This window comes from Tachysurus fulvidraco, chromosome 2, assembly GCF_022655615.1.
Source record: "Tachysurus fulvidraco isolate hzauxx_2018 chromosome 2, HZAU_PFXX_2.0, whole genome shotgun sequence".
NCBI classification, from domain to species: Eukaryota; Metazoa; Chordata; class Actinopteri; order Siluriformes; family Bagridae; genus Tachysurus; species Tachysurus fulvidraco.
The window spans coordinates 31,538,711-31,550,011 of NC_062519.1; the positions used below are offsets into that span (position 1 = coordinate 31,538,711).

Consider the following 11,301-nt stretch of genomic DNA (forward strand, 5'->3'; position numbering starts at 1 on the left):
CACACACACACACACACACACACACACACACACACACACAAACACACACACACACACACACACACACACACACACACACACACACACACACACACACACATACACACACACACAAGTGCAGAACACTTGATCTATCTGATTTGGATAAAATCTATATTAATGTTGATGTAAAAAAAAATAATGACACATTTTAACATGACATTGAGTTGCATCAGCTTTCGATGAACCGATGTTTATCCCTTTAAAGACAATCTGAATAGTTAATAATAAATACAGAATAGTTTACTTGTTAGTGCATATCCATGGCCAGAGTGTGGACAATTAAACTGGATTACTTTATAAAAGGTCTTTAATCTACCACTATTAAGATTTTATCCTATTTTTCCCCATCTCTATTTTCAATTTAGTTACATGAGTGCCGGAGAAAAAAGAAATTTTTATTCCACATTTAATTAAAAAACTGTCTAAACAAAATTGTCCAAAAAAAATCCATTTGAATTTGAATTAGAAAAAAATCCATTGTGACATATACACATATGAACATTTTAAAATGAACTCATTATGAAGATTAAATTTGTTCAGTTTGTCATCCCCTGATCTCATTGAAGGGATGTGGCTTGTGATAGGGTAGAGACCAGATGGTAGTTTTGCCCTTAGGGTTAAATGGTGCTTTATTCAGATTAAAGACCTTTGACTCTAATATATGTGCTTTGCAGGTATCAGCTGCATTACAATAAAGGTCAGCATTTTCAGCATTAGAGCTGATTAAATCTGCGAAATGGTGCAGCAGGTAATGTTTGAGCTTGTGTTATTGTCTGTGTGGAGTTTCATATATGTGGAGTTTCACATGCTCGGCTTGAGGGTTTCTCCTGTTTCATTATGCCAGTGTTCCCAGGATAGAATACAGACCCAAACTTGACTGGGATAAAGCAGTTACTGAAGATGAATGAAAAAACTGTGTTCTAGTTTTATTAATCACTTCAACTCTGCCTTTTGACACTGGTTTCCTCTTTTAATATTGTTCCATAAGTGTTATTTTCCTAAATGTTACCACTTAATACAACTTGCACCAATCACAATGAATGAAGGGATCAGATCCAGAAAAAATTCCAGTCAACGGCAATATCTTCACCCTTCTTTCCCGAAACCCACGAACCTACTTCAGGTAACCAGAAACTCATTTACACATAACGTTCTGCCTCTGGGTGAGGTATGTATTTCTTTCATGTAAGCAAATCTTTCTGTCTCTCTTTTTTTTTGGATACTTTAATTTGATTTCTCATGTGACATCAATCAGAAGTCTGAGTTTCACTGCTATTAAATGTCACAAAAACTAGAAGGTGTTTATTTTTAGCATGAAACTGAGAATGAAATCCGGATATCAATCTCAACTTAATCCAAAAGAAACCATGAGAGGAATCAAATTCAAATGGGACCTCATCTTCATCTGAATGACACCAGATATATACGCCGGCTGTATACTATAGAAGCAGTAATGTGTTGAAAAGGAATGGAGCATCGAATGTATTTATGAATTCATTACTATTTCTGTTAAATTCAGTGAAGTTATCAAGTTTTCAGTGACTGTCACTTGAGCATATACTGTTTTTAGCTTATTGTATTTGTAAGCTGTTTTTAATGTGTAAAGCCATCCATTCCTGTAGGTATAGGCAAGGTTTGTGTAGTAAAGTGGCCATCGAGTGGATATGTTTAATACATTTTCGACACAGATCATTAATAAATTGATTACAGTCACATGTGTGTAATGAGTTCCATTGATAGAAAACTTCTAACATTTGTCTTAGTAAACTTTAAGGCAAATGCAAAAAAAAACAACAACACAGTTTGGATTAACACGTGTGAGAAACGTGTTCATTTAGGGCTCTGCTGAGGCTGGTATTTCTTGTGGCAAAATTTCTCAGATGACTTTATGATATTGATTCAATGGCCATTTTTCCTGTCCAATATTTTGGGTTTGGACTCCAGCTTTAATATGAACAGCTTTGCTTAGAAATCTAGTTTAATGAAACACTGCAGTTGTCAAATAATCATTTGGATTAGCCAGACGAATTTAAAAATGTATACACTTTTTAAATGACGTATGTTCAGTGGACATACTAATCAAATGATTTCAATATGAACTACTGAAACTTTCTGTACACGATTTACGACATTGTCGTAAAAAAAAAAAAAAAAAGAGTGCTGCTTTACGGAAAGCCGGATGTCAGCTCCGGTAGAGGAACATGTGCCAAAGTCTAGCGGTTACCATTTAAACCTGTTTATCTTTAAAATGTTCTCGCGTTGTATCTGTTAGTTTTCTTATATGTAAACTACGCGGATTAAAAGTAGATGTAGGCGTATTTAATGTAGGCGTATTAATACGTGATGTTGAGCAGTTAGCGATCTGATATAGAGAGCGTTTAGTTTGAGCAGCTGTCAGGATTTCAGTATAAACCTGATAAACATTTCAGCAATGTTCTATTTCATCGGTCTTGGACTCGGCGACGCTAAAGACATCACTGTAAAAGGGTTAGAAATAATCCAGAGATGTAGTCGTGTTTATCTAGAAGCCTACACGTCCATACTGACTGTGGGGAAAGAAGCACTGGTACGGAACTGGGGAGGAAAACATGCAGAAATCATGACTTTATTGTTTGTTTCGTAGGTTTAATCTTCATAGTATCGTATAACGATCTATACTTTTATTATAAATACTCAACTGTGGTCCCTACCTAATATTGTTAATACCTATGAAGGTAGGATATGTTTGTCCTTTAACTCCCACAATAGATGTATAAGAACTTTATTTCGAAGAAATATTGTATCTTTGCCTTATGTTCATTCTTTCTGGAACCGGTTTACAGATGATATTGTTTGGGAAAAGGTTTGGCTACTTCCAAATCAGTATTTAATTACAAATAAGTAATCTCATTTAAACTTAGTCATAGGATCTACCCAACAAAACATTTTCTTGTGAAATTTAAAAGCGATAGACATAAATTGTACATTTTATAATAACAGCTTAGAAACTGTGGCTCACTTATATTGGTACTGCCCACTTTTGGGAAAATGTTTGTGATTTTATTGTTAAGAATATTGATGTTTATTTTGCTTTATTTTGGAAAAATGTGCTATTTGGTGTTTTGAAGAATCAAAGAGTCTACCATACTACCAGTAGTATTTACATAATAAATCTGATCCTTTTGTTAGCAAAATTTCACATTCCCAAATGTAAATTTTCTGGAAGAAAACCCTGTTTCATATTTAAAAAAAGAAATGGAACTTTATATTGATTCTATAAGACTGTCTTTAAAGTGAAAGGCACTGAAAACTTTGAAAATCTGAACTATATTTAATATTTTATTGTAAATTCCCCCTAGCATACTTTGTATCTGTATTGTTATTGTCAAGTTTGTTAATGGATGTCTGTTGTTAATTCAATAATAAAAAAAAATCTATACTTTTTTTATTATAAAATAAAATTGGATAACTGTGACGTGTACAGAATTTTGCATACTTTTTGCAGCCCTTTAAGTTTTCCCCATAAAATCTCTCTAAAACAAGAAGTCAGATATTCTTCCAGCACAATTGTATACAATACGTTGTTAAAGGATGTCCCTCCTTGTCCTGAAGTACATCCTGTACCTCACACGCACTTTAACTCTGACAGTGATGCTAATTATCATATTTCAGTCAGGCAAAAAAACATTCTATAAATAAATAAACTGTCGTATTCTTTGTTACCCTTTGTTGTTGTTTTTTTTGTTTTTTTTTACTTTGAAAGGTGTATGGATTGTATAGATTTTTGAATGCACACTACATTTCACATTTTCAGGTGAAAACTGACAAATTGTTCAGCTGACAAATTCATTATTTCTCTCTCCCCCTCCCCCCTCTCTCTATCTCTCTCTCTCTCTCTCTGTGTGTGTGTGCATGTGTGTACATGTGTGCATGTGTGCAGGAGGAGTATTATGGGCGAGAGCTGATTTTAGCAGACAGAGACATGGTGGAACAGGAGGCAGATGAGATGCTTAAAGGTGCTGATGTCAGTGATGTAGCCTTTCTGGTGGTTGGAGATCCGTTTGGGTAAATAAAAACCACCAACAACATACAGACCTGCAGTGCATTGCATGCTTTACCTGTCTAACCACAAACTTTACATCTTTTTCTGAACCATGCATTTACTAGCGGTAACTCTTACTTTTATCACACACTTTTTACATTATTAATATAAATTTAGAAATCACATTGTAGCAACTGCTTTCTGGTCTTCAGTAGACAATTGTATCCTCACTGCAACAAGAAGTGAGAACACTTGCATGTTGGTATTTCTGTGACACAACCATGAGGCTGGGAAACAGTAGACACTGGTGATAATGTGCATGTCTGTTGTATCATGCCTACTCTACACAGCTGCTCATAACACATCTCACATTCAGTTCGTACAATTACAGATCTGTGTCAAAACCTCAGACTCATTTTTTATTTTGTGAACTTATTGTGCACATATTGTGTGTCCTGTTGCTCTTGTGACGGTTTCCACTTGGGGACTAATAAAGTTGGTTTGTAAATGTAAATCACATTTTTACCTCAGTGCTGTTGCTTTTTCAGTTCTAAGCTCTGCTCCCAGCAAGCTGTCATTTGAATCAGAAAGGCTTTCAGCAGCAATTTAAAAATAAAACTACGCATGTTTTTGCACAGTACAGTCATGATTACAGACGACACACTAAAGAGTATGATGCAGTGAAGGTCCTGTAGTCCAGTGTAACAGTGTTACTCTGGTGTTAGACACAGAGCAGCGTGACGTCCTCAGAGGAAAGTGCTACATACAGATTTACTCCTCTCAGGAGCTCTGATTGGTCAATGTTCGTTTTGCGCATTCTTTTACTGGCCACATAGTAATATGTGGTGAAGGAGTTGTGATATGAGGTTTTTTTGGAGACGTGCACTGTGTTTCTCTAGGCATTTATTCTCCTGCCTGGAAACCACTCGAGGCCTGAAGCAGGGAGCCTCGCTGTTTATTTTCCGTTTCTGGAGAATATTTGTATTTAATAATGTTTAATGACATATTTCTAAAGCAGACGCTTGACATTTCTTGGGCTGATGCTGATCTGTAAAGAGTGCACTCATAAGCAGGAAAGTGTTGGTTTGTGCTCGTGTGCCATAACCCTTTTTCCTTTTTGTCTTATTCTGTGTGCTTCTCAGTCAGTAATCCATTAGAATACCTTTTGGTTCTTTTCAGAGCCACAACCCACAGTGATCTGGTCCTGAGAGCAGTGAATGCTGGGATAGACTACAGAGTCATCCATAATGCCTCGATCCTGAACGCAGTGGGCTGCTGTGGGCTGCAGGTAGAACTTCTGTTTTTATGAGTTCTTCAGGAAATTCATTTCAGATTTCATGTAGGTTTATGTTACTGAATAAAAATCATATGGACAGTGTTAGTTTTGTGAGTGTAGCGTCCTGGCACTCGGGCTGAAGCCATCAATATTACGGGGGTGTTTATAGAGCTGTGCTCCCTGAGACCCCGGCTGTTCTCTCACACTGCTGATCTGGGGCCAGTCCTGTGATTTATCAGTACCACCATACAGAAGACTTTTAGCAGCATAAACTCATCCTGGATCAGCACTGAGCTTTTACACTCTTCTACTTGCTTAGAGATGAGCAGCGATAACAAAAGCATGTGTCGAAAAAAACAAAACACAAAAACATTTGTTTGCTTTTCAAATTGCTTGTAACCTGAGATGAATTAAAAGCGTGTTTCTGTTTATCCATTCCACCTACCCATTCGACATTAACTGAGAAGAAATGGTACGTCAATCGAGGAACATAAACTTTTGTTACATAATCCCGTGTGAACCAGCACAGGACTGAACAGATCAATACGATCAGCAGCAGTGTGTGTTTTTGTTGTCAGCTGTATGGAGGTGCACCAACAACTCCACACACACACACACACACACACACACACAGGCTCGATTCAGGCTGGCTGTGATGTGATACACACTGAGTAACAGGAAACACCTTGCCCGGTCCTGGAATGCAGAAATCAGTAACTCAAACACACATTTCACATTATGTGACTCTCGTAGCAGCTGATCAAAACTTTTAAGGATCAAAACATTTTTTAACTGAAGAAAAAGTATCAGCTTTATCCTGAGTGCTACAGTGTTAAGTTTGTTAGACGGGTCAGAAAGGGATTATTTACAAAAGAATTCGGAAGTCATTTATTTTTTATATTTTTATTATATTATATAATTTTTTGATTATATAAATTTCATTCGTCTGTCTGTCTGTTGCTAGTTGTACAGTTTTGGTGAGACGGTGTCTATCGTGTTCTGGACAGACAGCTGGAAACCGGAGAGCTTCTACGATAAGATCAAGAGGAACAGAGACATGGGCATGCACACGCTCTGCCTTCTGGGTAAGGTCTGCATATAAAATGCTAACCCTAGCTTCACACTAGCAAGAAACAAGCAGGACATTTCCCATGAGAAACAGTAGGAATAATCTAGCTTCTAAAGCTCTATTAACACATTTTGCTCAGGCTGGATTAGCAAAACAAGCTGACTGTACTAGCTACCTACACTGTGTACACTACTTCCTTCCTTCTCTTTATTTCTCTTCTTAACGTCTCTGTACACATATAATGAGAGGTTGTATATGACGGGATAAAAGGTCAAACCCAAACACAACATCTCCTGTGTTTTTGCTACAAATTGCAGAGTATGTTGTTTTTGGCTCACAGTATTCACCTGTGCGTTTTCTGCTCTAAGTTTCTGTTTTTAACCAGAAGACATCCACTTGGTTGTGTAGCCAGCATTGCTGATTGTGTAGCCATATTGAATTACGCAGGGTCAACCAGTGAAACCATGGCAACCAATGGAAACTAAAGACAGTAAGGCATGAAATCACTGGCAGTATGAACACATGAACATGACCGACAAAAGAAGAAGCAATGAAAATGTCAAGGCCAGACACATCCCAGAGGGACCTGACTCCGCCCCCTTCCCCCGCAACACACAGTGCCTTTATATATTCTCCCTGGTGTGCGTGTTAAATCAGCTTAATACACACACACAAAAGAGGCGAATGTATCTGAACGTGGTGTGTGTGTGTGTGTGTGTGTGTGTGTGTGTGTGTGTGTGTAGTATATACACACAGCAGATGGTCTTTTTGGGGAAATCATTATTTAGGTTTATCAACATGCATTGGAGGTTTAACTCCAAACCCTTAAGGGAGCAAATCCACAGAGGAGGCGGAGTCTCAGTGACTGGTGGCTCCGCCCTCTGTGAGTGCTGGGGGGTCGAGGGCTCAGGTGTGGATCCGATCAGCAGGATGGGAGAGTGAATGTGATCTGTGTTATTAACCTCATTATTCAACAACAGACAAAAAAGACTGGTATTATTCATTTCACCTTCCACCTCCAACACAATCTCTCTCTCTCTCTCTCACACACCAGACACCACACACTGTTTAGTCTAGCCGTCATTACATTTACTAACAAGCCGTATATTATTTATCAACCCGACACAGATTACTCTACATTAGCATAAACAATCTGATTATAAACATTGAGGCAAAATAATTGTATCGACGTGCCTGCGTGTGTGTGTGTGTGTGTGTGTGTGTGTGTGTGTGTGTGTGTGTGTGTGTGTGTGTGTGTGTGTGTGTGTGTGTGTGTGTGTGTGTGTGTGTGTGTGTGTGTGTGAGTGTGTGTGTGTGTGTGTGTGTGTGTGAGAACAGTCTCCTCTTTGTAGGTGAGGGGCCTCAAAATACTCATCAAGAAACATTTCTTTTTGTTTGTTTTACTTAGACAGGTTTAGTGTAACAATGTAAATATCAGTTCTTATTGTATCATGGATTACTTAATAATAACATAAATAAGGAATAATACACTCCTTTTTTTAAATTTATAGAAAAGAATCAGTAACAGAATGGATGGATGAGGTGCAGTTATAAGCCCAGAGTGGCTTCTGTCCTTAAGTGTTTTGTTGTCATATACCTCAGCGAACCACCAGCAATTATTTATTTAATCTTTATTAAAGTACTTTTTTTAATAATTCTGAATCCCTTATACATGTGTGGAACATTTGGGAATGTTCTACGTTCCTGTTATCACTTGCAGTACAGCAGCTAAAACAGTCATTTATTCTGTAGTCTCCAGTTTTCTCTCGCTTTAAGTTAAACCCAAATAATTACTGCTTGTGATGTTCCTGAGGAATCACAGTGTAAACCTCTCTGTCCTGAAGATATCAGAAAACGTCTGACTGTTACAAAGCTCTGATAATTAAACATCTCTGGCTGAAGTCTTATTGGTTCTGTGAAGATTTGTGTGAAATGTTAAGTGACTAGCAATCAGGCTAACTGGATATCTTCATCTCTCTTCAGAGTTCATCACAAAATATATTCATGCTGGACATAAAGAAAAAATTGTAATGTCAGATTTTCCATGCTGTAAAAGAATGTGGAAAATGTTGATGACAAACAATGTTCCAGTCAGTCCCTGGTATGAGAACGCCTCACTTAGTCTTTATACACTGTTAAAGTTTCTGGTAGAAAATATGAAGGTATCGACATTGATTGTTTTTCATCAGATACAAGAAATACCATGTCAAAAAATTGTTTTAAGGACAGTTCTAGTGCAGGGGGTTCAGCGTGTGCTCAGACTGTGCATTTCATACTGTCTCTGTTACACAGATATCAAAGTGAAGGAGCAGTCCATGGAGAACCTCATGAGGTAAGCACTTCTCGTGTTGGGTTTGCTCTGATTTCTGTCTGCTCTGTAGCTCTTTGTCAGAGGAGTCGTGGTTATTACCGAAGTTCGCTTAACATGCGTTTATATCCGCAGCTGGACGTGACCCAGAGAGCTGACAGAAGGAAAATCATAGCCGTTTTTATTTGACTTGGATTCTTGATATATCATTATCAGCCACCAAAAAAAAAAAAGAAACCCTCATTACCTTTTTTTTAAGCACTTGAAAAATTCCGATTTACGGCCAGCTCTTTCCTAACGCACGTGTGAGCGACCTTCGTGTCTTCCACGCTTTAGTGCACACTATAATTTCATCTCGCGTTTCACATGACCCCAGGTGGACTCGCACGTTCCACTGCATGCACTGGAAAGAGCAACGTTCCAGAGACCGCTGTTCCTCAAGCTGAGTGGAAAAAGGAAAAGACCCTAATTTCTCCCAGATTGACTGGTTTAGTTGGATCGTTACTCGGAAATGGAATAAACACATGCTCTCTGGGTTTCTGGTCAGAGCATGCATGCTTGTCGTATGAGGTTTCTGGGCTTCATTCTACCGAAAGGAAGGAAAATACATTTAGCGTTTGTGTCCTGTATTAAGTTAATATGAAGTGATGCATTAAGATGAGCGTTAGTACCGTCTAAACAGCTCTCAGTCCTTACAGTCTATACGTCTCTGTTAAGAACAAGTGCCATAAGTACTACAAGTCCATTAGAGTTCTTTTCCTCTCTCTTGCTCTACACTCTCACTCTCTTCTGTATCTCTTTTTTTTTTAAAAGGGGTCGCAAGGTCTTTGAGCCACCAAGGTACATGACGGTGGCTCAGGCGGCCAAGCAGCTTTTGGAGGTGGTTCAGAACCGCCGAGAACATGCAGAGGAACCAGGTGAGAGAATGTTTGTTTGTTTCTCAGCACAGCTAGAGTTTGCACTTCAAGCCTCCACTTGTACTGCTTCACTGTTCGGTGCTGGATTCTGTTCGGTTCATTTCACAAGTTTGTACATTAACTTTAACAGCATCTGCTCATAACAGATTTTAAGAGCATATAATTGTTGAGATGGTGACATTTTCTGTAAAGAGATGTCTAACATTTATGGAAGGAGTCTCTGAACTCCTGAGAGAAAGATAGGTGAGATGATGGAATGATTATCGCTGATATAACAAGTGAGATCAGGAACTACAGTAACTTGTCTCACAGGCCTTCCACAACATTAACCACGTTCCAAGCAGAACCCTATAGTGTCCTGAAATTCCTATTGCAAATTGTATTTAGCAAACTGCTGCAGTAGAACAACAGATCCCAGGGACGGGGTGAGCCGATATCACGTTTTTCATTCCACAGCAAATTTCAAGATCTCAGAGTCAAGTTAATTCCTGTTGTCACCTCCGTTATAGCAGCTATAGAGAGTTCTGTCTCTGAAAATTAAACACTGTGTATTCAGTCAGATTTCAGGAGTTTAGCTGTATCATGGTATAAATCATTTGAATGATATATTTAAGGAATGTGCTTAATGATCCTTGGGGCTTGTATCCTGAGTCCTCTTCAGCTCTATATTTCTGCATAGATTGTATAGTTTTTCTTGCATTTCCCTTCATCTGATGCTCTTTATCCAAGACTCACGTCTGGACCATCTGTCACACTGAATGATCTGTCCAGAGTTGCATGAAAACTGGATTAGGTTTGATTGAAAGTGTTTGATGAGATTATTGGGTTTGTGTGTCGCTGCAGCCATCACCGAGGACACAGTGTGTGTGGGACTGGCGCGAGTGGGGGCCGACGACCAGGCAGTTCGAGCTGGATCTCTGCGTGAGATGGCAGTGTGTGATTTGGGAGCACCGCTGCACTCCATGATCATCACGGGCCACCTGCACCCGCTCGAGGTGGACATGCTGAGGCTCTTCAGCAGCCCAGAGGGTCTCAGCAGCCTAAAGATGACTGACAGCTCCACCTACATCTCCTGAGAAGCTGTGCAGAACTTTTAACCCTCCTGCTGTCTCACGTCTGGAGCTTCAAGGAAACCACATGAATTATGTATTTATTTGGTATAGCTCAAAAAATAACCATGCAAGCTGCATTACAGAATGGTGCTTTTGGGTTAATTAAGTTTTCCTGTGCAGCCTTCGAGTGAATTACAGAGGAGAAAATTGTAAAAAGGTCACAGAGAAAAGAAAAAAGTTTCATCTGGGACAAATGAATGCCTCAATTTGTGAAATGCTTCTGTGATTCAACTGTAACTTTGGGCTTGTGATGTGACTGTATAATGGGAATTTTAATGACACTGGGTTTTCAGAAGTCTCGATCAAACACACTTTGCTCCGGTTTCTGGATGTGAGCCTCACGCTTAATGTCTTTCTCTCTACCAAAATTTTTAATTAAATTTGATTTTCAAAACATGTTGTTTAAATGTATTTTATACAACATAGTAATCCAACAAAAAGTTGCAGAAACAGGCCCTTTTTGTGTGACAAATGATATGAATTAAGGACAAAAAAGCACATACCTCTCCTTCATTTTGCTATAAACAGACAGTGACTGCATTTTCTTGTAGCACTT

General features: G+C 38.6%; 1 protein-coding gene across 2 annotated transcripts; it reads left to right on the forward strand.

The window, feature by feature from the left end:
• Positions 1–2,197: 2,197 nt before the first annotated feature.
• dph5 (diphthamide biosynthesis 5) lies at positions 2,198–11,139 on the forward strand. Of its 2 annotated transcripts, none has more exons than XM_027159226.2 (7): positions 2,198–2,608; positions 3,962–4,086; positions 5,243–5,351; positions 6,304–6,424; positions 8,701–8,740; positions 9,530–9,633; positions 10,477–11,139. In XM_027159226.2, the coding sequence occupies exons 1-7, from the start codon at positions 2,474–2,476 to the stop codon at positions 10,707–10,709; spliced, it is 867 nt and encodes a 288-aa protein (XP_027015027.2). In that variant the 5' UTR covers positions 2,198–2,473; the 3' UTR covers positions 10,710–11,139. The 2 variants fall into 2 exon arrangements, with proteins under 2 accessions (XP_027015027.2, XP_027015045.2); XM_027159244.2 differs by lacking the exon at positions 2,198–2,608 and adding an exon at positions 2,624–2,756.
• The last annotated feature ends 162 nt before the right edge of the window (positions 11,140–11,301 follow it).

Excerpts from the sequence above, each read along its gene's own strand:
- dph5 (XM_027159226.2), top strand. The coding sequence starts at position 2,474 with ATGTTCTATTTCATCGGTCTTGGACTCGGCGACGCTAAAGACATCACT. Across the intron at positions 2,609-3,961 it reads CTGTGGGGAAAGAAGCACTG|GAGGAGTATTATGGGCGAGA; the intron begins GTACGGAACTGG and ends GCATGTGTGCAG. Across the intron at positions 5,352-6,303 it reads TGGGCTGCTGTGGGCTGCAG|TTGTACAGTTTTGGTGAGAC; the intron begins GTAGAACTTCTG and ends GTCTGTTGCTAG.